The 26566-nt window shown below is 41.9% G+C and overlaps 1 protein-coding gene across 4 annotated transcripts; it reads left to right on the top strand.

Annotated features, from left to right (window-relative positions):
* Window positions 1-157: 157 nt before the first annotated feature.
* Window positions 158-26566, top strand: LOC110534172 (mitogen-activated protein kinase kinase kinase kinase 2). Of its 4 annotated transcripts, none has more exons than XR_016483772.1 (32): window positions 158-1107; window positions 10646-10703; window positions 10813-10903; window positions 10984-11048; window positions 11203-11258; window positions 11432-11479; window positions 11694-11736; window positions 12394-12466; window positions 12556-12687; window positions 12881-12943; window positions 13656-13737; window positions 15132-15242; window positions 15368-15446; window positions 17286-17344; window positions 17461-17507; window positions 17606-17644; window positions 17840-17873; window positions 17966-18227; window positions 18357-18496; window positions 18594-18635; window positions 18720-18804; window positions 18898-18977; window positions 19099-19159; window positions 19259-19382; window positions 19533-19591; window positions 19687-19790; window positions 19896-19970; window positions 24255-24323; window positions 24477-24563; window positions 24645-24715; window positions 24824-24879; window positions 24990-26566. XR_016483772.1 is itself a non-coding variant. In XM_021618884.3 (32 exons), the coding sequence occupies exons 1-32, from the start codon at window positions 1015-1017 to the stop codon at window positions 25075-25077; spliced, it is 2676 nt and encodes an 891-aa protein (XP_021474559.3). In that variant the 5' UTR covers window positions 158-1014; the 3' UTR covers window positions 25078-26566. The 4 variants fall into 4 exon arrangements, 3 of the variants coding, with proteins under 3 accessions (XP_021474559.3, XP_090043112.1, XP_090043113.1); XM_021618884.3 differs by having other exon boundaries at window positions 19896-20070; XM_090186986.1 differs by lacking the exon at window positions 24255-24323 and having other exon boundaries at window positions 19896-20070.

The following is a 26566-nucleotide window of genomic DNA, read 5'->3' as shown; positions in this document are numbered from 1 at the left end:
ATAAAATTATCAAAGGTGGTTGCAATGCTGTGAAAAACAGTTGTATTGCCCTAGAGTGCATTTTTCCCCCGATATTCCCCGTTTAGCATTTCTTTGCAAACCGACTCTGATTTTGAAAAATAAAATCCTAGAACTTGCTGCAATAATGTCCTGCTGCTAGGAGAACGATGATGTATTTCAGAGCACAAGGAGGGGCGTATCTTCATCGCGTATCTTCAAGTCTCTCAATTTACATTTTAGTCATTAAGCAGACGCTCTTATCCAGAGCAATTAAGGTTATCATCGACAGATGGCACATCGACCGATTTTTTCACCCTGTCGGCTCGGCGATTTGAACCAGCAACCGTTCAGTTACTGGTCCAACGGTTTAACCGCCAGGCTGCCTGCCAGCCATAAGGTCATAGTTTTCAAATGAAGCTATTATCATTGCTTTATACCACATATTATACACAGTGGATTCTCGTTTATAAATCATAATATATATTTTCCATGGACGTAGGTTTGCTACATCTATTTAATAACCTTAATAATCACCCAGTCAATCAACAAATCAATCAATTAACGTATCAATCACCACAAGAACCTCAAGGGTTCTTCCCAGGGTTTACTACCCCGTTGGGCATGTGCGTGCGAGGGTTTACTACCCCGTTGGACATGTGCCTGCAAGCGTCCGTGCGTGCGAGATGTTTTTTATGAAATTGAAAGAAAAAAAACTTTAAACAAAACAAGAACCGGTGGACAATTACTACTATTTGACAGGGCTTTGTTTCACTGAAAAACCCCAAATGCGGATTATTTTCTTCATTCAGGAGCAAGAACAATGCCTTATTATTTACATAAATGCCATGGCACTGGTAGGCTGCCGTTCACTGAGCATAACAAGGCTGTAGGTTATAGCTGCCATTTTTATTTCGGCTTTTGCCTCTGATGGTTTGTTGCTGAGGAAGTGCAGGCATCTGGACAGGAATCAACATTAGTCGCTAGACAGCGCGAGTCGAGGCTGACGTTGCTGCGATGGAGGCAATTGGTGTCTCCTACTCGAACCCGTTGGAGGACTACGAGTTGATTCACCGAATCGGCAGTGGTACATACGGAGATGTATTTAAGGTATTTTAAATTTGCCACGCTCTATTATTTCGTACTTTAGTGACACTTAGTCTCCTTCGTAGGCTATTGGATATGCATCAATCCCCCCGAATTGTGATTGTTTTGCATATGACTGTATTACCTGAGCCGACACATACCTGTTGGAATAGCTGGTCATTTATAGCATTAGTTGTATGTTGACTCCGTCAACGTTAAAAACAGAATATGATGGTTTTCTTAATACAACAACAAAAAAAATGCTAGAAATTGTTTTGTGATTAAATTTGTTTTTCGCCCTGATATAATGTTGCTGGAAAAGTGATATTACACCATCCTTAGTATCGTCAATGTGTGCATGGAGGCATGCTGCATGGTCTCTCTCCATAACTGTATTAGATGTTTTGGTTGTCATGAACACAGGGCTAAACATCAGAATGGCTCTAGTCTCCCTATGACTAGGCAGACTTGTTGCCTCCTACTGTATTATGCCTAGGGTCGGGTTTACGAGACTAACAAGGCTCAGGGAAATGCTGATTAAGCTTTTACTCTAAGTATACAGTGCATTTGGAAAGTATTCATTCAGACCCCTTGACGTTTTCCACATTTTGTTACATTACAGCCTTATTCTAAAATGTATGTATTTAAAAAAAAATCCTCAATCTACACACAAACCCCATAATGACAAAGCAAAATAGGCTTTTAGAAATTTTAGCAAATACCTTAACATAATTATTCAAACCCTTTGCTACGAGACTCGAAATAGATCTCAGGTGCATCCTGTTGCCATTGATAACCCTTGAGATGTTTCTACAACTGGATTGCAGTCCACTTGTGGTAAATTCAATTGATTGGACATGATTTGGAAAGGCACACACATGTCTATGTAAGGTCCCACAGTTGACAGAGCATGTCAGGGCAAAAACCAAGCCATGATGTCAAAGGAATTGTCCATAGAGCACCGAGACAGGATTGTGTCGAGGCACAGATCTGGGGAAGGGTACAAAAAGACTTCTGTAGCGTTGAAAGTCCCCAAGAACACAGTGGCCTCCATTCTTAAATGGAAGAAGTTTTTGGAATCACCAAGACTCTTTCTAGAGCTGGCAAACTGAGCATTCAGGGGGAGAAGGGCCTTGGTCAGGGAGGTGACCAAGAACCTGATGGTCACTCTGACAGAGCTCCAGCGTTCCTCTGGAGATGGGAGAACCTTCCAGAAAGACAACCATCTCTGCAGCACTCCACCAATCAGGCCTTTATGGTAGAGTGGCAAGACGGAAGCCACTCCTCAGTAAAAGGCACATGACAGTCCACTTGGAGTTTGCCAAAAGGCACCTAAAGGACTCTGACCATGAGAAACAAGATGCTCTGGTAAGATAAAACCAAGATTGAACTCTTTGGCTTGAATGTCAGGCATCATGTCTGGAGGAAACCTGGCACCATCCCAACGGTGAAGCATGGTGGTGGCAGCATCATGCTGAGGGGATGTTTTTCAGCAGCAGGGACTGGGGTCGAGGGAAAGATGAACGGAGCAAAGTATAGAGCGATACTTGATGACAACCTGCTCCAGTGCGCTCAGGACTTCAGACTGGGGAGAAGGTTCCCCTTCCAACAGGACAACGACCCTAAGCACACAGTCAAGACAGCGCAGGAGTGACTTCGGGACAAGTCTCTGAATTTCCTTGAGCGGCCCAGCCAGCACCCGGACTTGAACCTGATCTAACATATCTGGAGAGACCTGAAAATAGCTGTAAAGCGACGCTCCCCATCCAACCTGACAGAGATTGAGAGGATCTGCAAGGAAGAATGGGCGAAATTTCCCAAATACACGTGTGCCAAGCTTGTAGCGTCATACCAAAGACGATTTGAGGCTGTACTCGCTGCCAAAGATGCTTCAACAAAGTACTGAGTAAAGGGTCTGCATCCTTATGTAATGTGATATTTCATATACAGTTGAAGTCGGAAGATTACATACACCGTAGCCAACTGTTTTTCACATTTCCTGACGTTTAATCCTAGTAAAATGTCCTTGTCTTAGGTCAGTTAGGATCACCACTTTATTTTAAGAATGTGAAATGTGAGAATAAAAGTAGAGAGAACTACATATTTCAACCTTTCTTTCATCACATTCCCAGTGGGTCAGAAGTTTACATACACTAAGTTAACTGTGCCTTCAAATAGCTTGGAAAATTCCAGAAAATGATGTCATGGCTTTAGAAGATTCCGATAGGCTAATTGACATCATTTGAGTCAATTGGAAGTCTACCTGTGGATGTATTTCAAGGCCTACCTTCAAACTCTGTGCCTCTTTGCTTGACATCATGGGAAAATCAAAAGAAATCAGCCAAGACCTCAGGAAAAAAAATTGTAAACCTCTGGAAGTCTGGTTCATCCTTGGGAGCAACTTCCAAACGCCTGAAGGTACCACGTTCATCTGTACAAACAATAGTACGCAAGTATAAACTCCATGGGACCACGTAGCCGTCATACCGCTCAGGAAGGAGACTCGTTCTGTCTCCTAGAGATGAACGTACTTTGGTGCGAAAGGTGCAAATCAATCCCAGAACAACAGTAAAGGACCTTGTGAAGATGCTGGCGGAAACAGGTACAAAAGTATTTATATCCACAGTCAGAGTCCTAAATCGACATAAGCTGAAAGGCCGCTCAGCAAGGAAGAAGCCACTGCTCCAAAACCACCATAAAGCCAGACTACGGTTTGCAACTGCACATAGGGACAAAGATTGTACTTTTTGGAGTAATGTCCTCTGGTCTGAAAAACAAAAAAATAGAACTGTTTGGCCATAATGACCATCGTTATGTTTGGAGGAAAAAGGGGGAGGCCTGCAAGCGGAAGAACACCATCCCAACCATGAAGCACGGGGGTGGCAGCATTATGTTGTGGGGTTGCTTTGCTGCAAGAGGGACTTGTGCACTTCACAAAATAGGTGGCATCATGAGGAGGAAATTATGTGGATATATTGAAGCAACATCTGAAGACATCAGTCAGGAAGTTACAGCTTGGTCGCAAATGGGTCTTCCAAATGGACATTGACCCCAAGCATACTTCCAAAGTTGTGGTATAATGGCTTAAGGACAACAAAGTCAAGGTATTGGAGTGGCCATCACAAAGCCCTGACCTCAATCCTATAGAGAATGTGTGGGCAGAACTGAAACGCCGTGTGCGAGCAAGGAGGCCTACAAACCTGACTCAGTTACACCAGCTCTGTCAGGAGGAATGGGCCAAAATTCACCCAACTTATTGAGGGAAGCTTGTGGAAGGCTACCCAAAACATTTGACCCAAGTTAAACAATTTAAAGGCAATGCTACCAAATACTAATTGAGTGCATGTAAACTTCTGACCCACTGGAAGAAAAGGGTGCCACTGAAAGGAGGGATTACTGGGGTAGCCATAAATGTAAAAGTTAACCAACTGAAGAGGAAGATTCCCGGTGTTTGTGACGCTTGTTTGGTGCGACGCAGACAAGGTGGCTTGAGTGGTGAAACAGAAGTTGTCTGTTCTTTTGAGTTTTGGTGTTAAGATTTTGCCCAACAAAGTGAGGTTATGTATGTAATCCTGTATGAGGTTTTGTGCTGAATACATATTACGCTGTTTCAGGTGTCAAGCTTATGGGAATGTGGCAGCAGTGTGTCGGAGGAAGGTTCCTAGTTGTGAGAAGTGTGCAGAAGGGCATGAGACAAAGGAATGTGTAGTATTGGGGAAAATAGTGGTATGTGTTAATTGTAAGGGTGCCACTGGGGCTGGGGATCAGAAATGTCCTGTGCAAGAGAGGCAGGTTGAGGTTTCCAGGGTTAGAGTAGTGCAGAAGTTGTCATGCTGAGGCAGTGAAGCAAGTAGAGGAAGATGGGTCAATGGGGAGGGATCTTAAGAGGAGTGGTGTGAGTAGTAGATCTTTACCAGTACAGAGGGATAAATCAACAAGTGATATGTTTCAGTAAGATTGGATTTTTTGCATTTAAAGTAGAGGTTGACCGTTTAATCGGAATGGCCGATTTAATTAGGGCCGCTTTCAAGTTTTCATAACAGTCTAAAATCGGTATTTTTGGAAATACATTTTAAAACAAATGTAAAAATTTGTTTAACATTTTTTTGTTAATTTTGACACTTTATTTAATTTTTATTTAAATATGCAAGTCGGTTAAGAACACGTTCTTATTTTCAATGACGGCCTAGGAATGGTGGGTTAACTGCCTTATTCAGGGGCAGAACGACAGATTTTTACCTTGTCAGCTCGGATGATTCAATCTTGCAACCTTAGTTAACTAGTCCAACGCTCTAACCACCTGATTACATTGCACTCCACGAGGAGACTGCCTGTTACGTGAATGCAGTAAGCCAAGGTAAGTTGCTAGCTAGCATTAAACTTATCTAATAAAAAACAATCAATCAATCATAATCACTATTTAACTACACATGGTTGATGATATTACTAGTTTATCTAGCGTGTCCTGCGTTGCATATAATCGATGCGGTGTGTGTCGTTGCTCCAATGTGTACCTAACCATAAACACCAATGCCTTTCTTAAAATCAATACACAGAGGTATATATTTTTAAACCTGCATATTTAGCTAAAGGAAATCCAGGTTAGCAGGCAATATTAACCAGGTGAAATTGTCACTTCTCTTGCGTTCATTGCACGCAGAGTCAGTGTATATGCAACAGTTTGGGCCGCCTAATTTGCCAGAATTTTACGCAATTATGACATAACATTGAAGGTTGTGCAATGTAACCGGAATATTTAGACATATGGATGCCACCCGTTACATAAAATACGGAACGGTTCCTTATTTCACTGAAAGAATAAATGTCTTGTTTTCGAGATGATAGTTTCCGGATTCGGCCATATTAATGACCCTAAGGCTCGTATTTCTGTGTGTTATCATGTTATAACTGAGTCTATGATTTGATAGAGCAGTCTGACTGAGCGGCGGTAGGCAGCAGCAGGCTCGTAAGCATTCATTCAAACAGCACTTTCGTGCGTTTGCCAGCAGCTGTTTATGACTTCAAGCCTATCAACTCCCTAGATTAGGCTGGTGTAACCGATGTGAAATGGCTAGCTAATTAGCGAGGTGCGCGCTAATAGCGTTTCAAACGTCAATCCCTCTGAGACTTGGAGTGGTTGTTCCCCTTGCTCTGCATGGGTAACGCTGCTTTGAGGGTGGCTGTTGTCGATGTGTTCCTGGTTCGAGCCCAGGTATGGGTGAGGAGAGGGATTGAAGCTATACTGGCAATACTAAAGTGCCTATAAGAACATCCAATAGTCAAAGGTTAATGAAATAGAAATGGTATAGAGAGAAATAGTCCTATAATAACTACAACCTAAAACCTCTTACCTGGGAATATTGAAGACTCATGTTAAAAGGAACCAACAGCTTTCATATGTTCTCATGTTCTGAGCAAGGAACTTAAACGTTAGCTGTCTTACTTGGCACATATTGCACTTTTACTTTCTTCTCCAACACTTTGTTTTTGCATTATTTAAACCAAATTGAACATGTTTCATTATTTATTTGAGGCTAAATTGATTTTATTGATGTATTATATTAAGTTAAAATAAGTGTTCATTCAGTATTGTTGTAATTGTCATTATTACAAATACAGTTTTAAAAATCGGTATCGGCTTTTTTTGGTCCTCCAATAATCGGTATCGGCGTTGAAAAATCATAATCGGCCGACCTCTAGTTTATAGTAATAGTTATCAGCTACTACAGGGATGGAACGTAAGACGCAGACAATTGAGGTTGTGGTGGCAGCTGCAGTGAGGTATTTGGGTGTGTGAGACTTGATGTCAGAAGAGTTACAGGGTGTGTTAAATGGTGGTGTCCCATCGTTTCAGGATTTTGGCCTGAGGTAGGACTACATGGATATAAATAGTGGAGTAGGGTGGTGGTATTTTTTAAAATGTATTTGGCAAAGTTTTATGTAAACTTCTGACTTCGTGTGTATGTGTCATGCACAAAGTAGATGTCCTAACTGACTTGCCAAAACTATAGTTTGTTAACAAGAAATTTGTGGAGTGGTTGAAAAACAAGTTTTAATGACTCCAACCTAAGTGTATGTAAACTTCCGACTTCAACTGTATACAGTACCAGTCAAAAGTTTGGACACACCTACTCCTTCAAGGGTTTTTCTTTATTTTTTTACTGTTTTCTACATTGTAAAATAATAGGGAAGACATCAGAACTATGAAATAACACATACGGAATCATGTAGTAACCAAAAACTGTTAAACTAATCAAGCAATTATTCAAAGTAGCCACCCTTTGCCTCGATGACAGCTTTGCACACTCTTGGCATTCTCTCAACCGGCTTCACCTGGAATGCTTATCCAACCGTCTTAAAGGAGTTCCCACATATTCTGAGCAATTGTTGGCTGCTTTTCCTTCACTCTGCGGTCCAATTAATCCCAAACCATCTCAATTGGGTTGAAGTTGGGTGATTGTGGAGGCCATCCCATCTGATGCAGCACTCCATCATTCTCCTTCTTGGTCAAATAGCCCTTACGCAGCCTGGAGGTGTGTTGAAAAACAAATAGATAGTCCCACTAAGTGCAAACCAGATGGGATGGCGTGTCGCTGCAGAATGCTGTGGTAGCCATGCTGGTTAAGTATGCCTTGAATTTGAAATAATTCACCAACAGTGTCACCAGTAAAGCACCCCCACACTATAACACCTTCTCCTCCATGCTTCACGGTGGGAATCACACATGCTAAGATCATCCGTTCAACTACTCTGCGTCTCATAAAGACACTGTGGTTGGAACCAAAAATCTCAAATTTGGACTCATCAGACCAAAGGACAGATTTCCACTGGTTTAATGTCCATTGCTCGTGTTGCTTGGCCCAAGCAAGTCTGTTCTTCTTATTGGTGTCCTTTTAGTAGTGGTTTCTTTGCAGCAATTCAACCACGAAGGCCTGATTCACGTAGTCTCTTCTGAACAGTTGATGTGTCTCTGTTACTTGAACTCTGTGACGCATTTATTTGGGCTGCAATCTGCGGTGCAGTTAACTCGAATGAACTTATCCTCTGCAGCAGAGGTAATTCTGGTTCTTCCTTTCCTGTGGCGGTCCTGATGACTGCCACAGGAAGAACATTTCAAAGTTCTTGAAATTTTCCAGATTGACTGACCTTCATGTCTTCAAGTCATGATGGACTGTTGTTTCTCTTTGCTTATTTGAGCTGTTCTTGCCATAATATGGAGTTAGTCTTTTACCAAATAGCCCTATCTTCTGTATACCACCCCTACCTTGTCACAACTGACTCAAATTACCTTTTAACAAGGCACACCTGTTAATTGAAATGCATTCCAGGTAACTACCTCATGAAGCTGGTTGAATGCCAAGCGTGTGCAAAGCTGTCATCAAGGCAAAGGGTGGCTACTTTAAAGAATCTAAAATATATATTTTTGGTTACTTCATGATTCCATATTTGTTATTTCATAGTTTTGATGTCTTCACTATTCACTTCACACACTATTCACAATGTAAAAAATAAACAGAATCCCTTGAATGAGTAGGTGTGTCAACTTTTGACGTGTGTACATACACTACCGTTCAAAAGTTTGGGGTCACTTAAATGTTTTTGAAAGAAAAGCTGTATTTTATTTTTTTGGTCCATTTTAAAATAACATCAATTGGATCAGAAGTACAGTGTAGACATTGTTAATGTTGTAAATGACTATTGTAGCTGGAAACTGCCATTTTTTTTAATGGAATATCTACATAGGCGTACGGAGGCCCATTATCAGCAACCATCACTCCTTTGTTCCAATGGTACGTTGATCATTATAAAACCCTTTTGCAATTATGTTAGCACAGCTGAAAACTTATGATTTAAAGAAGCAATAAAACTGGCCTTTAGACTAATTGAGTATCTGGAGCATCAGCATTTGTGGGTTTGATTACAGGCTCAAAATGTCCAGAAACAAAACTTTCTTCTGAAACTCATCAGTCTATTCTTCTTCTGAGAAATAAAGGCTATTCCATGCAAGAAATTGGCAAGAAACTGAAGCTCTCGTTCAACGCTGTGTACTACTCCCTTCACAGAAACTGGCTCTAACCAGAATATAAAGAGGAGTGGGAGGCCCCGGTGCACAACTGAACAAGAGGACAAGTACATTATAATGTCTAGTTTGAGAAACAGACTTGAGACTGGTCCTCAACTGGCAGCTTCATTAAATAGTACCTGCAAAACACCAGTCTCAACGTCAACAGTGAAGAGACTCCAGAATGCTAGGCAGAGTTCCTCTGTCCAGTGTCTGTTCTTTTGCCCGCCTTAATCTGTTAAATCGCCTCTTCACTGTTGACGTTGAGACTGGTGTATGGCGGGTCATTTTGAGCCTGTAATCAAACCCAGAAAGGCTGATTCTCCAGATACTCTAAAGAGTTGTGCATATATATATATATATATTCCAGAAATCTGTTTTTCTTTTATTATTGGGATATTATGTGTAAGGGGGGGTCTGAATATTTTCCAAATGCACTGTATATGGTCATGTGTTTAAAAAAAAAAAAAAAACAAGATCCAGCACACCAAATAAAGTTAATGCAGTATAGAACAGAAAAAAATACTCATTGAGTTTGTGGTTATGTGAGATGGCGCCTTGGTTGTAGCAGTTAGTAACAGGAAACCAAAAATGTGTTCAGAAAGGAAGTTGTGTCAAAACCGTGAGAAACTCTCTGTATACACCCAGGCCAGAACCCTGACCTAAATTCGGATATTTGGCATGGCCAGCAAATATAGTCTATCATTTTCACTGTAGCATACCCAAGAAACCCTTGTAAAGTATGGGAAAGATTTCTGTAAAAAAAAGAAATCATCATAAAATAATAGATGGATTAGTTGCTAAGTCATGTTTTGAGAGTGATCTTGAGCTGAGATTAGCAATAATAGTCTCATTTAGTCGAGGATGTAAAAGTTCTGCTGCATAATATACATTACTTTCATCACAGGAAGTATTTTTTTACTACAGAAACAAAACAGGAAGTAAGTACCGCTCCATATCAGATGTCTTTTTTTTCAAGGGTAGCTGACAAGGGCCTCATAGTTCCCACATGTCCTTTCACTGCTTTGCTTGGTAACATAATCATTGTGTCTGTATGATCTGTAGACATACAGTTACGGGTGTACTTCCCCTTATCACCCATGTTTTATCAGTGGAAAACAAAGTGTGAGCACAAGGCCCTCAAATAGGATACTTAATCGGCTGAGGTGTAATCATTATCCCAAACAGTTGTGTTATGCAACGAAAATGAGAGTTTCGATCTGACAAATTCGGCTAGTTCCCTCGCAGTTTTGTTCAGTTTGCTTCCGTTTGGTTCAAAGTGAATAAAACCCTGGTTTTAAATCTAATATACCTAGAACTACTTTCAACTTGATGTGTGGTCGGCTATTATTCGTTTTCCCAATGTATAACTGAGTCTGTGGCACTCATGACTTTAACGGTCATGCCAGTAACCATAACATTCACAGCAAAAAAAATGAAATCACAATGTCAAATGATCAGGAAAACATCAAAAAATGTTGTACTCTCTCTTCTCTACAGGCCCGAGACATCAAGACGTCTGTGGTATCTGCAATCAAAGTTGTAAAACTAGATCCTGGTAGGCTATTTATCCCAAAGTATGATTATAAAAAAAAAAAAAAACATCTTTACCTCACATTGTGTCACAGTATTCCTGAATATAAATCAGTCTGCTTGTCTCTTTTCAGGTGACGATATCTCATCTATCCAACAGGAGATCACCATGATTAGAGAATGCACTCACAAGAACATTGTGGCCTATTTCGGCAGCTACTTCAGGTTTGGTCTGCAATCAAACGTTAAAACTTGATATGAAACTCTGAGCTATTGCTTTAACGGTGCGCTTTTTCCTTTGGTAGAAATAACAAGCTGTGGATCTGCATGGAGTACTGCGGAGGAGGTTCCCTGCAGGACATTTATCATGGTACAGTTGGAGAACGTTCCCCCTAACACCCACCCTGATAGATAATGTATATGAATGGCATCGTCCCAGTGTTTCAAGTAAAGATTCAACTAGTTACTGTGTCCCTCATATATTCTCTTTTTGAATTACTCACTTAATTGTTATGTTTCCATAGCTACTGGCCCCCTGAACGAGAGGCAGATTGCATATGTGTGCAGGGAAACACTCCAGGTAAGAATGAAATGATATGCAGCGTTATTCATTGGATAAAGCGTTTAACAATTTTTTTTTCTCTTGTGAAACTTTCCATTTGGATGTAATGTTATTTACATGGTAAATTCATAAACATCACGCTTGACCGTTGCGCTGAGATGCCACTGTCATTGGATTTTCTGTGCTTGCAGGGACTGCGTCACTTACATGAGACTGGAAAAATGCACAGAGACATAAAAGTAATGTATAGAAGAATCCTGTTGGATATAAAAACATGTGAACAATTTGCTCTACCACTCATCTGAATTGAATCATTTGGTCTGGCGCTTTGGAACTACTTACAGAAATGTAATTTTGTAAGTGTATGTCTCTCTGTGTATTCGGAGCTTGGGACTGTCCTGGTGGGAGAGTGTGAAACGGTGCGCTCATTGTGTCAATGTGGGTTCTTCACAGGGAGCCAACGTTCTTCTAACAGAGCGAGGAGACGTCAAACTGGGTCAGTGACTCATCCACCCTCACGCTGTCACTCACTTTCGCATATCCTCTCTGCCTCTCCCGTGGACAGTTGTGGAAAAAGTAACAAGTGTCATACTTGAGTAAAAGTAAAGATACCTTAATAGAAAATGACTCAAGTAAAAATCATCCAGAAAAATACTACTTGAGTAAAAGTATTTGGTTTTAAATATACTTAATTATCAAAAGTAAATGTAATTGCTAAAACTCCTAATATTAAGCAAACAAGACGGCCCCATTTTCTTGTTTATTTATTTACGGATAGCCATGGGCAGGCACACTCTTTTACACTCAGACATAATTTACAAATGAAGCAATTGTGTTTAGTGAGTCTGTCAGATCAGAGGCAATAGAGATGCCAGGGATGTTCTCTTGATAAGTGTTTGAATTAGACCATTTTCAAAATGTAACTAGTACTTTTGGGTGTCAGGGAAAATGTATGGAGTAGAAAGTGCATTTTCTTTAGGAATGTAGTGAAGTAAAAGTTGTCAAAAATAGAACTAGTAAAGTACCAATACCCCCCAAAACTACTTAACAAGTACCACTGCCCTTAGACACACCCAGTCCCTGATTTATATATTTTTAAATTTGATTTACTCAAATAGTTGTCTCCACCTCTCACGCCATCGTTTCCTTCCAGCGGATTTTGGCGTTGCAGCTGAGATCAATGCCTCTGTTGCCAAGAGGAAGTCCTTCATAGGCACACCTTACTGGTGAGTGATCTATGTCCATCCATGGCACCAAAACAAGGCCCATTATCATGGTTTACCACAGTTATCCACGGGCAGCGTTGCTCTTCTAGGATGGCACCCGAGGTGGCAGCAGTGGAGAAGAAAGGCGGGTACAACCAGCTATGTGACATCTGGGCAGTGGGCATCACCGCTATCGAGCTGGCAGAGCTTCAGCCTCCAATGTTTGACCTGCACCCAATGAGGTGAGGGCACAGTTGCTGGGATGCCACCTCTCATTATTATAATTATACAGATTCTGTAATAACAATGTTGTAAGTTAAATCTAGTTCTTGTATCCAGTCATATTAACAGATCAGATTTGGATAATGATCACTGCAGCATGTTGCACATCAAGTTATTGTTATGAGATTTCGATTTCCCTTCCCCCCCCCCCAGGGCCTTGATGGTGATGTCAAAGGGCAGCTTCCAGTCTCCCAAACTGAAGGACAAGTCCAAATGGTAGAAGTTAGTTTACAATTAAAAAGTCATATGAGCAACATAACTAATAATGTATTTATGTAATGAATATGAGTATGAGAGGCTAAAATGGTAACACATTAAAGCATTAAACCGTCTGTCTGCAAAAGTTAAACCCAAACTGCTTCTCCAGTAGTTTAGCTGGCTCATCCTTTGTTCAAAAATGCCCTTTTTGCCTGTATCCAGATTACAAGCTCTCTTTGTCGGTTAATTGAAAATGAAACCTTGTTCAAAGTATCGCCTTTTTTTTTTTTTAAACGAGCCATAGAAAGCTGGTTACAATTTAAATATCATCCTCCTGAAAGCCAGAACAAATATTACAACAAATATTATAGTTAAACTCAAATCTACTGATTGATAAAAAATGTAAAAACGAATAGCTGAGGGGTACGATTTAAAAGCTCAAGATCTGTAATAGTTAGGAACGAAAACACTATCATGTATACTGGATATGTCCGAGTACCATTTTAATGTGTATAAAAATGTATTTCTGACGTGTATAAGGGTACCATGTATGTCAAATGTAGGAATAATGTATATGTAACAAAATACTAAAACAAAGCATATGTTGTCCTCTGAAGGGAAGGACCAATACAATGATGATAAATGAACAAATAATAATATAAATGTCACTGAGTGTCTCGGAGCCAATTAGCCCCTGTGGTAATAACCAGTGGTCTCTCTCCTGTTTTAGGTCCGTTGACTTCCACAGCTTTGTGAAAGTCTCCCTCACCAAGAACCCTCGCAAAAGGCCCACTGCAGAGAAGTTGTTACAGGTACTACCTCAGAGTTCCATCCTTTTGACGAGAACAAGAAGATGGCATCAAAGTTAATGAAAACCTGTTGAATTTACAGTGCCTTCGGAAAGTATTCAGACTCCTAGACTTTTTCCACATTTTTGTTTGGTTACAGCCGTAATCTAAAATTGTTTAAATTGTTTTTTCCCCTCATCAATCTACACAAAATACCCCAAGATGACGATGCAAAAACAGTTAAAACAACATCATTTATGAAAAAAATATAAAATGGAAATGTCACATTTTACATAAGTATTCAGACCTTTTAGTCAGTACTTTGTTGAAGCACCCTTAGGCAACAATTACAGCCTCAAGTCTTTTTAGGTATGACGCTACAAGCTTGGTACACCTGTATTTGGGGAGTTTCTTCCATTCTTCTCTGCAGATCCTCTCAACCTCTGTCAGGTTGGATGGGGAGCGTCGCTGCACAGCTATTTTCAGGTCTCTCCAGAGATGTTAGAACGTGTTCAAGTCCGGCTCTGGCTGGTCCACTCAAGACTTGTCCTGAAGCCACTTTTGCGTTGTCTTGGCTGTGTGCTTAGGGTCGTTGTCCTGTTCGAAGGTGAACCATCAAGCCAGTCTGAGGTCCTGAACGCTCGGGAGCAGGTTTTCATCAAGGATCTCTCTGTACTTTGCTCCGTTCATCTTTGCCTCGATCCTGACTAGTCTCCCAGACCCTGCCGCTGAAAAATATCCCCTCATCATGATGCTGCCACCACCATGCTTGGCATTCAGGCCAAAGAGTTCAATCTTGCTTTCATCAGACCAGAGAATCTTGAGTCTTTAGTTGCCTTTTGGCAAACTCCAAGTGGGCTGTCATGTGCCTTTGACTGAGGAGTGGCTTCTGTCTGGTCACTACCATAAAGGCCTGATTGGTGGAGTGCTGCAGAGATGGTTGTCCTTATGGAAGGTTCTCCCATCTCCGCAGAGGAGCTCTGTCAGAGTGACCATCGGGTTTTTAGTCACCTCCCTGACCAAGACCCTTCTCCCCCGATTGTTCAGTTTGGCCGGGCGGCCAGCTCTAGGAAGAGTCTAGGAATCAAGTTGTAGAAACATCTCAAGGATGATCAATGGAAACCGGATGCATCTGAGCTCAATTTAATGTCTCATAGCGAAGGGTCTGAATACTGATGTAAATTTTGCATTTTTAGTACATTTGCAAAACATTTTGCTTTGTCATTATGGGGTATTGTGTGTAGATAGCCAAATTAAAATACATTTTAGAATAAGGCTGTAACAGAATGTGGGAAAAGTAAAGGTGTCTGATTTACTTTCCAAAGGTACTGTATGTCCCTAGTGCAGAAACTATACGTAGTATCTAAACAGTCCTTTAGGTGACCGACATGACCCCACATGACCTGCTTTCTTCTCAGCACCCCTTTGTGAGTCAGCAGCTGACCAGGACCCTGGCCATTGAACTGCTGGACATGGCCAGCAACCCTGTTCTGCAAACCTCACACACTATGGACGAGTGTGATCTTGAGGTGAGCTCTCCTCTCCTGTCCTTAAATGTATGCTTGGGCACAACACTGTACTATGTGGATTAGTACTACAAAGATAAATATGTCACTAATGACCTGTCTACTACTGTGTATGTGTGGGTTTGCAGACATGCAGTGCATTCCCTGATAAGATCCAGTCTTTAGGGAAACCCCTGTCGGTCCAGAGGACTCAGTCTGAGGAGCAGTGTGAGTAACTCCCAGATCCTAGCATCCACAGCTTCTCAAGGACTCTGGAATTAATGATGAGCCATTGTTATGGCCGACGTAGCATTACCGCATGCAGGGGCAAGCAGCCAAGGTCAGGAGGACACAAGGGGATAGTCACTGGCACCAAGACTGAGCATCCACTCAAATAAAATGAGAGTAGTTTTAGAACAAGTGTGTGTTTTTTGTTTACTGCTATCTCGTATCATTTTCATAACAAAAGATGATGATATTGAGGAGGATTTTCGTCTACAGTAATTCAATATTTTAAAGGTGTTATTCTGTATTATATGTACAGTACCAGTAAAAAGTTTAGACACCTACTCATTCAAGGGGTTTTCTTTATTTTTACTATTTTCAACGTTGTAGAAAAATAATGAAGATTTCAACACTATGAAATAACACATGGAATCATGTAGTAACCAAAAAAGTGTTAAACAAATCAAAATATATTTTTGATTATTCAAGGTATCCACCCTTTGTCTTGATGACCGCTTTGCACTCTTGGTATTCTCTCAACCAGCTTCACTTGGAATGCTTTTGCAACAGTCTTGAATGAGTTCCCACTTATGCCGAGTACTTGTTGGCTGCTTTACCTTCACTCTGTAGTCCGACTCAACCCAAACCATCTCAATTGGGTTGAGTTTGGGTGATTGTGGAGGCCAGGTCATCTGATGCAGCACTCCATCACTTTCCTTCTTGGTCAAATAGCCCTTACACAGCCTGGAGGTGTGTGTTGGGTCATTGTCCTGTTGAAAAACAAATGATAGTCCCACTAAGCCCAAACCAGATGGGATGGCATATCGCTGCAGAATGCTGTGGTAGCCATGCTGGTTGTGTGTGTGCCTTGAATTCTAATTAAGTACCATCACACCTCCTTCTCCATGCTTCATGGTGGGAACCACACATGCAGAGATCATCCGTTCACCCACTCTGCGTCTCACAAAGACACTGGTTGGAACCAAAAATCTCAAATTTGGACTCCTCAGACCAAAGGACAGATTTCCACTGGCCTAATGTCCATTGCTCGTGTTTCTTGGCCCAAGCAAGTCTCTTATTGGTGTCCTTTAGTAGTGGTTTCTTTGCAGCAGTTTTACCATGAAAGCCTGATTCATGCAGTCTCCTCTGAACAGTTGATGTTGAGATGTCTGTTACTTGACCTCTGAAGTATTTATTTGGGCTGCAATCTGAGGCTGGTAACTGAAGTGAACTTATCCTCTGCAGCAGAGGTAACTCTGGGTCTTCCTTTCCTGCGGCGGTCTTCATGAGAGCCAGTTTCATCATTGCGCTTGATGGTTTTTGCCACTGCACTTGAAGAAACTTTCAAAGTTCTTGAAATGTTCCACATTGACTAACCTAAGTAATGATGGACTGTCATTTTTTTTTTGCTTATTTGAGCTGTTCTTGCCATAATGCGGACTTGGTTTTTACCAAATGGGTATATCTTCTGTATACCACCCCTACCTTGACACAACACAACTGATTGGCTAAACGCATTAAGAAGGAAAGAAATTCCGCAAATTAACTTGTAACAAGGCACACCTGTTAATTGAAATAAATTCCAGGTGACTACCCCATGAAGCTGGTTGAGAGAATTCTAAGAGTGTGCAAAACGGTCATCAAGGAGGGCTACTTTGAAGAATCTCAAACTATAAAATATATTTTGATTTGTTTAACATAGTGTTGATGTCTTCACTATTATTCTACAATGTAGAAAATAGTTTTAAAAAATAAAGAGAAACCCTTGAATGAGTAGGTGTGTCCAAACTTTTGACTGGTATTGTATGTGTGGGGATTGTGACACTTTCCCCCTCCCCCCAGTTGATCTGCTAAAATTTGGCCCTCCCATGAGGAAGGAGACTGACCCCTCTCCTGACCTGGTGAGTAGCCTATCATCTGTGTCTAACCTCTGTTAAATGAACGTCATGTTCAACATAGAAAAACAATACATTTATTTGTCGACTTGACAGTATATTAATATATTTTTGCCCAACAGGGATCATATGACGAATGGAGCATTTCAGGAGATGAAAAGAACTCCTCGTAAGCTATCGTTTATTTGACTTCCTATGACAAATCGTCCGTAATAAATTACAAATGAAGGCAGTAATAACTTAATCTACTCTACATTTGAGGTGCAGGAGTCTACTGGAGTGTGTTGAGGAAGCATTGCTTGAAAGGTGAGGCTATAAAACCGTCTTTATACATCTCTTCATAGCACTTACCTACATTACCAATAACACACAAATATAATTCCCATTACAAACAAATACACCAAGTAAGCTGAATGCAAAGGAATTTAAAACAATTCTGCACATCCCAAATCACTACACATGTTTAATTCCCATAACGCGGTCTGTTTGATATCATTGCAGGAGGTTAACTGTCAAGAGAGCGCCCTCTGCTGAGGTGAGAGGGAACTACAGACTGTATCTTATCCTCTCAGGCACTCCACACTGTTTCTTTGGAACCGCACCAGCGTCTGTGTTCATCTGTTGCAGCACTCTCCTGAAGAAGGTGATGATGATGATGATGATATGGATAAATGTGGCACAGTGAAGAGGAGTGGGGTCCTCAGTCCTGCCCCAAGGCATACCATCCCCCCGTCCACTGACACTACTTGCCCCATAGAATGCACTGGCAATTGTGACTCCACCCCTTCCACTGTCACACCTCCATTCACAGACCCCACCTTGGCTGACCCCTCTCTCTTCAACTCTACCATCTTTGCTGACACCACCAACTGCTCCTCTCCCTCTGAAGGTGCAGCATCGACTCACACGCAACACATCCTGTACACACACAAACACTAACTAAAACAATCTATGGAGTCATTGTGTAAAGGTAGTGACATCAACTACTAATTATGTCAATCTGCATTACCAATTTTAGAAAAGGCTCAAATCCATCATCCTGAGACACTATACTGCGCTGAAGGGTCTGGACAGAGGCCTGAAAAGACGGCCGCCAAGGCCCAGCAGCCCCCACTGTCTCCAGAATGGAGCACACTCGGGAGGAAAACTGAGGACTCGGTGAGTCCCCATCAGACAAGTTACTGACACACCTCTTAAATGCATCTCTTGTGCAAAAATGATGACTGATAATTCTGTGGAATTTGTTTTTCTTCAGAGAGGTGATTGCCATGGACTTCCACCCACACCCAAAGTCCACGTAAGTCAAGATGTCTGGATATATAGCTACCAATAAGAAAATACCGCATTGAAATGATGCATTGAACCACACAATCTTTTCTAGATGGGGGCCTGTTTTTCCAAGGTGTTTAATGGCTGTCCATTAAATATCCACTGTGCTGTCACATGGGTCCTGCCAAAGACTAAAGGTAAGCACAGGCTATAAAGGATAACAATCAGTCAATAGTGCTTCTGTCAAACTAGTCATAGCTCGGGGAGAATATCTGACTATCCTCCCTCAGATCAACACCTCATCCTGGGGACAGAGGAGGGCATCTATACCCTGAACCTCAATGAGCTCCATGAGGACACAATGGAGAAGGTACCATCATGTTAACACCCAATTGTACAAAGTGTGTGTGTGTGTGTGTGTGTGTATACACACACACGTATATGTATTTTTCTACCAGTCTGTTTAAAAAAATATTTTCTGTATTTTTCAGTTATTACCCCAGAGGTGCAGCTGGCTGTATGTCATGAACAATGTGCTAATGTCTATCTCAGGTAGGGCCCTCCGTGTCCCTCACACCAGCAACAATGACAACACACCCTAATACAGTGTGTTCCATCTAGACGTGTGTTTACTGTCTTTGTGCTCCACAGGGAAATCATCGCAGCTGTGCTCCCAGAGGCTGACCACCCTGTTTGATCATCGCAGACACCTGCCGAAGAGGCAGGGCCACCTGTCCATCAACACCCACCGCCTCACCGAGAGGATCAACTCAAGGTAGGGACACCCCACCCCTGGGCAGAGAGAGGCCGCAGTGAAAATACCCAAGCAATGTTGCTTTTCACTGATATTAGCCTGAGAGGAAGGGAAATCATCCTGGAAATTGTACATTTAAAAAAAGGTATTGTTAATGTGTTCTCTTTGTAGAAGGTTTTCTGTGTCTGGAAAGATACCAGACACGAAAGGCTGTCGACGCTGCAGCGTTGGTAAGGAACATGTTATTTTAGTCAAAAATGGAGATGTACTGTACCGTCTTTATGACTAAGGTGACATCTCTCTCTTCTGCCTTATCTATTCTCAGTGCGTAACCCGTACACTGACAGCACATTTTTGTGTGCTGTTGTACCAACTGGCCTTATCCTACTGCTGTGGTACGAGCCCCTGCAGAAGTTCATGCAACTCAAGGTGTGTATTCCCAATGCATCTCTATACAATGTCAGCATTGTGTTTTTTTAAATAGAAAAGCATCACAAAGCATTCTTCCGTTCCGCTTTCTCCTATCCCTCTCAGCATATTGCTGTGAGTCTCCCAGAAAGCCTCCCCATCTTTGAACTGCTTGTCCTGGAGAAAGAGGAGTTGCCACAGGTGTGTGTGGGTGTGCGCAAGTTACAGGCCCCTGTCAAGACCTGTGAGCAGGTCCACTTTGACATCATCCACTTGAATGACACACCCAGAGCCCAGACAGGTACCTCCATTAATATTTTATCTAGTTTAATCTAGATCAGCAGTCACCAACCTTCAAGATCACTTTCACAGTCAAAAAGCAAGCCGAGATCTACCGCTCAGAATTTGTTTTAAACATGACTTAAATGTTTTTTTTTTTTAGGTTAATGTCAAAAATAAAAGAAAAAAATATGTAGGAATCGGTGATGGTTGGTGCCGTTTAAGATGAGGGGGATGATCATTTTCTTATGAACATGGCACTGTTTCTATTACAGCATATTGGATGACTGTCGCTCATTTTCCATTCACCCAGCTCAATGTAACATTGATAGGTTTAGGCTACTACATGATAGTCTAATTTTCCCTGTACCCATCATTCAGTTGCCACAGCCTAGCCTATGAATGAAAGTTTACAACGTGGAGAATTGTGAGTGATCAAGGTGACAGACAGTGACACATTCAATACCGCCTTGCACACTCTTGCCTGCTTCCATTTTAAGGAACGCTCTTTCAACAGAATCGGCGGAATGAATAGTATTGGTCTTTTATTAGGATCCCTATAAGCTGTTGTGAAATCAAATCACATTTTATTGGTCACATACACATGTTTAGCAGATGTTATTGCGGGTGTACCAAAATGCTTGTGTTTCTAGCTCCATCAGTGTAGTAATATATCTTACAATGCACAAAAACCTAAAAGTAAAAGAATGGAATTAAGGTGTATATAGAAATATTAGGATGAGCAATGTGGGAGTGGCATAGACTAAAATACCGTAGAATAGAATACAGTGAGTAAAGCAAAAATATGTAAACATCATTAAAGTGACCTAGTGTACCATTAATAATGTGGCCAGTGATTTTAAGCCTATGTATATAGGGCAGAAGCATCTAAGGTGCAGGGTTACGTAACCTGACGGATGCAGCCTTTTGATGGCTATTTAACAGTCTGATGGCCTTGAGATAGAAGCTGTTTTTCAGTCTCTCGGTCCGAGGATTGATGCACCTATACTGATCTCACCTTCTGGATGATAGCGGGGTGAACAGGCAGTGGCTCGGGTGGTTGTTGTCCTTGATGATCTTTTTGGCCTTCCTCTGACATCTGGTGCTGTAGGTGTCCTTGGGGCAGGTAGCTTGCCCCCGGTGTTGGGCAGACCGCACCACCCTCTGGAGAGCACTGCGGTGCAGTGGCCATACCAGGCGGTGATACAGCCCAACAGGATGCTCTCAATTGTACATCTGTAAAAGTTTGAGGGTTTTAGGTGCCAAGCCAAATTTCTCCTGAGGTTGAAGAAGCGCTGTTGCGCTGCGTTCGCCACACTGTCTGTGGGTGGACCATTTCAAATTGTCAGTGATGTGTACACAGAGGAACTTGAAGCTTTCCACTTGCTCCACTGCAGTACCGTCGATGTGGATAGGGGCGGCTCCCTCTGCTGTTTCCTGAAGTCCACGATCAGCTCCTTTTATTTTGTTAAACGTTGAAGTTAATTTTTTTCCCTGGCACCACATTCCCAGAGCCCTCACCTCCTCCTTGTAGGCTGTCTCGTCATTATTGGTAATCAGGCCTACTACTGTTGTGTCGTCTGCAAAGTTAATGAATGAGTTGGAGGTGTGCATGGCCATGCAGTCATGGGTGAACAGGGAGTACCGGCGGGAGCTGAGCACGCACCCTTGTGGGGCCCCAGTGTTGAGGATCAGCGAAGTGGAGGTGTTGTTTCCTACCTTCACCACCTGGGGGCGGCCCGTCAGGAATTCCAGGACCCAGTTGCACAGAGTGAGGTTCAGACCCAGGGCCCCGAGCTTAATGATGAGCTTGGAGGGTACTATGGTGTTGAATGCTGATCTTCTAGTCAATTCACAGAATTCTTACATAGGTATTCCTCTTGTCCAGATGGGAGAGTGCAGTGCGATGGCATCGTCTGTGGATCTATTGGAGCGGTAAGCAAATTGAAGTTTGTCTAGGCTGGCCGGTAAGGTGGAGGTGATATGATCCTTGACTAGCCTGTCAAAGCACTTCATGATGACAGCAGTGAGTGCTACAGGGCGATAGTCATTTAGTTCAGTTACCTTTGTTCCTGTACCCAAGAAAGCAATCTTGAAGCAAGCGGGGACAGCAGACTGGGTTAGGGAGAGATTGAATATGTCCGTAAACACACCAGCCAGCTGGTCTGAGGACGCGGCTGGGGATGCCGTCTGTGTGGTTTTGCCTTTGTAGTCCGTGATTGTCTGTAGACCCTGCCACATACGTCTCGTGTCTGAGCCGTTGACTTGCGACTCCACTTTTATCTCTATATGGACGTTTTGCCTGTATGATTGCTTTAGAGGGAAAACTACACTGTTTTATATTAGGCAATATTCCCAGTCACCTTGCCATGGGTTTTAATAGTCACAGTGGGTACAACATCTCCTATACACTTCGTGATAAACTCAGTCACCGTATTCGGCAATGTTATTCTCAGAGGCTACACGGAACATATCCTAGTCCGCGTGACCAACAATCTTGAAGCAGTAGCTACTCTTCCTGGGGTCTACACAACATCAAACATGACATAATATAGAATATTAATAGACAAGAACAACTAAAGGACAGAATACACTCCTGATCACACGCAAACACCGTTCACTTTCATAGCCACATGAAAACAGCGTGATCACTTTGCTCGTTGTATATGTAATTCCTTCTCGCTACTATCTATGCCTTCTCCCCTTACCTTTTTCCTTCGCTTGTGGACTTCTAGCTAACATAGCATCCCTGTCTGTTTTGAGCTGGGTGTTTGAGTAGGCTAAACTAGTTAGCTGTATTCTATAGCAAAGTGAACGTTTTTAAAAATACAACACTCTCGCTTCTTCTTAATTTTGGAAGAAATTACTTTTTTCAAAACTATTCAACTATTGTACTTCTGAGTCAACTACTCACCACATTGTATGCACTACAGTGCTAGCTAGCTGTAGCTTCTGCTTTCAGTACTAGATTAATTATCTAATATTTTTATTAGGTGGACAACATGTCAGTTCATGCTGCAAGAGCTCTGATGGGTTGGGGGACGTCCTCTGGAACTTGTCATAATAACTGTGTAAGTTTATAGAAGGAGGTGAGAACCATGAACCTCCTAGGTTTTGTATTGATGTCAATGTACCCAGAGGAGGACAGAAGCTAGCAGTCCTCCGGCTACACCATGGTGCTACCCTACAGACTTCTGCCGAGGCTACTGTAGACCTTCATAATAAAAGTTTTTTTTGTTTTTTTTTACACACGCCCTTTTTCTCCCCAATTTCGTGGTATCCAATTGTTAGTAGCTACAATCTTGTCTCATCGCTACAACTCCCGTACGTCCTCCGATACCCAACCAAGCCGCACTGCTTCTTAACACAGCGCGCATCCAACCCGGAAGCCAGCCGCACCAATGTGTCAGAGGAAACACTGTGCGTCGCCCAACGGACCCCGGTCGCGGCCGGTTACGACAGAGCCTGGTCGCGAACCCAGAGTCTCTGGTGGCGCAGCTGGCGCTGACCTTAACCACTGCGCCATAAAGGCCCCATAAAACAGTGTTTTAATCAATTATTTGGTGATGTGAATATAATTAGTATAGTTTTATCTAAAAAGGATAATGCCACTGGTAGGAATGAGGTTTGTGCAGTAGGCCTAATACATTATCACAGCATATTGGCTATATACCTGGCCTGCCAATATTCTTCTCAGACCATATTATATTTTAGAAAAACCTGAGCTTTGATAACAAAATAGATCAGTTTGTGTAGCACTTGCGAGGCACAGCAGAGCATAAATTGAAATAATTTGCAAATTAACTTTTTTTTATTTTACTGGACTTGATGGGACCTGCATCTCATGGTCATGGTGCTTTCAAGACAATTGGGATCTCTGGAGGAGAAAAAGAGGTCAAATCGTGACGTCAGTGATCTTAAGGTAAGAATTGGAATTCTGAGTTGGACGACTGTTTAAAAAAAATTATGTCCCAGTCGGATCCCAGTTGTCTTGAAAGCTCGGATGTTGTAGATGGCTCACTTTGCCTTCCCGGTGCACAGGGCTTCTGAACCAAGTGCACTTAACAACGACAGCGAAAGCCTTTATCGTTGGCTTTTCTACAAAAATATTTGGTAATCGACTAGGAATTGCGATCGACAGGTTGACCACTGATCTAGACAGATGAGCAGTGTGCAAGCTGTGATGTTTTTGTAACGTTTTCACAGGTAGTCAATCTCTGAAGGTGATGCAGGTAACTCAACTGGACAGAGACACAGTACTGATCACTCTGGAGAGTGAGTTCCTTTCTTTCAATACTCTGCTTTCAGTATAATTTGATCAGGAACATTGGATGTGCCAGTGTTCTATAGAATGGTAAGAACCCTTGAATGAAGAAGAAAAAAAAAACAAGATTGAATTGTTGCCATTTTCCCATTTGACCTTTGCAGACACTGTGAAAATTGTGAATCTGAATGGAAATCCAAGCAAAGGGAGGACCTCAAAGTTGACCTTTGACTTTTCCATTGAGACTCTTGGTAAGGGAATGGATGAGTGCTGCCTTCTAATCATTTAGCTTTGTGTCTTTGGATTGGATGCGAATAAATTGTTATTTGCAGTATGTTTGCAGGATAGTGTTCTGGCCTTCTGGAAGCATGGGCTTAAAGGTAGAAGCTTGAATAGTGATGAGGTAATGCAGACCAAAACACCAGTCCAGCTTTTCTGTATTGTCAGACTGTATTGTCAACTCTCATATTGACAATAAAATAACATTGTGACGTTTTTACATTTTTCATAGGTTACACAAGAGATCACGGATGAAAGTCGAATATTCAGAGTCTTGGGAACCTCAAGGCATGTCTCTTAACTATGGGAGTTTGATAGCAATTCGATAGCAGAACATTTGTCAAATTACTGAAGCAAAATTTAAAAAATTTACATTAACATATGCTTTTATTCTTCAGGGACATTATTTTGCAGAGTACTCTCACGGACAATCCATCTGCCTTAAGCAACTTGTACATCCTGACGGGGCATGAGAGTAGCTACTGAGGAAATCTGAGAATGGAGGACATTCTGTCTTGAGGAAGTACACAGCAGTCTCCTACTACTCCTAAAAGAACAAGCACAAAGTCAATAAGGATGGAGCAAGGATGCCTACAATGGCGAGTGGTTGGCCAAAGAGACACAGCTGGGACTGTCTGAGCTTTGATTGGAGTGGGCTTTCCTCACAGCTTCTACGCATCCAACCACCAAATGGACCTGTGAAAATCAGTGGTTCAAAACAATACCAGTGGCCTAGGCTACGTGAAGATCTTGGCATTGCAGTCAGTTTTTTAAACCACACTTGTCATAACTCTCCTGTGAGAGTTAGGATCAGGTTACAGTGGGTCCGCTCTACAGCGTGCCCCCTCTCATAGAGCGGGAAGTCGGCTGTTTTTATGGCGGTCATAAAATACGCTGCATTCCAAGACCCTTGGACATAATTTAAACAATATTTATATTTTTGGGAATGTGGGAGTGGTCCGTGAACACTTAAGGGACAGTCATGACGAGTGTGTTTCATTTGGTGATCTCATGAAGGACAGGAAACCCTCTACTGTGTCTTTGGTTGTGTACACTTCTTAATTATGGAGTTTACATCTAAATATTGTGAAATGTTTGTGATTAAACATGAAACAATTTGTGAAAAGATGTAATGTGATGTTAACCCATATTTTCTCATTTAGAAGGTTTTCATATAGTTAACCAAATCAGTGGCCACGCCCACATGAGCATAGACATTGTCGGCGTCATGGAGCGCCCTTTTCTCAGACGTATAAAACCCACTCCTGACTAAATTTACATTAGACTAAAAAACATGGAGCTGACGCTACATGTTGAAATGGTTAAGAACTACAACTCTATAGGCCCAGGAGACCAGACAGCGTGTAGTGATTGCCACACGGCTGGAAATGGTTAAACTCTTGAGACTATCGATCACTACAGAATAAGAGCAAATCCTAGACGTAGAATTACTAGTCTGCAGCTGGAAATTGCGTGAATCTAGTACGAGAATAACGACAACCGCGGAAGCATCTATTCTATGCAACGACCACCTGTACGCCTGACATATCCATTACAACAGACACTATCCAGAGCCGCTGAGAAAGCTACAACCGCGAACGACATTGACTTCTGTGGACGTTAACCAGAGACTCTCTGATGAACTGACTCTCCAGCAGACTGACCGACGATTCCAACAGAGAAGACAACAACATACGGGCGTAAATGTATACATTGCAATTATTTTCCAATGAGCGGCCGTTCATGTGCAAAGGATTAGCATTTCAATTAATATAATTATCAACTGGGTAGTGAATCCATTTTGTCTTTCCCGCTCTTTCTGTCCCCACCCCTTTCCATTGTCTACCAAGCCTCACATAATGGTTTAGCCCACTAGGGACTTTTCAATGCGTTGTGTTAGTAACCAATAACTATATTGTTTGTTTATGTGTTTCTGTGATTTGTTTAGTTAGTAAATAAATAATTAAGCCAATTT

This window comes from Oncorhynchus mykiss, chromosome 10, assembly GCF_057628025.1.
Source record: "Oncorhynchus mykiss isolate SJ-2025 chromosome 10, ASM5762802v1, whole genome shotgun sequence".
Classification (NCBI taxonomy): Eukaryota; Metazoa; Chordata; class Actinopteri; order Salmoniformes; family Salmonidae; genus Oncorhynchus; species Oncorhynchus mykiss.
This window is presented reverse-complemented; position numbering and strand designations above follow the sequence as displayed.

Bases quoted from the DNA above. Each gene is read 5' to 3' on its own strand.
- LOC110534172 (XM_021618884.3), top strand. From the start codon at position 1,015: ATGGAGGCAATTGGTGTCTCCTACTCGAACCCGTTGGAGGACTACGAG. The intron at 17,874-17,965 runs GTGAGAGGGAAC...CATCTGTTGCAG, and splicing joins AGAGAGCGCCCTCTGCTGAG to CACTCTCCTGAAGAAGGTGA. The intron at 18,228-18,356 runs GTGCAGCATCGA...TACCAATTTTAG, and splicing joins CTGCTCCTCTCCCTCTGAAG to AAAAGGCTCAAATCCATCAT.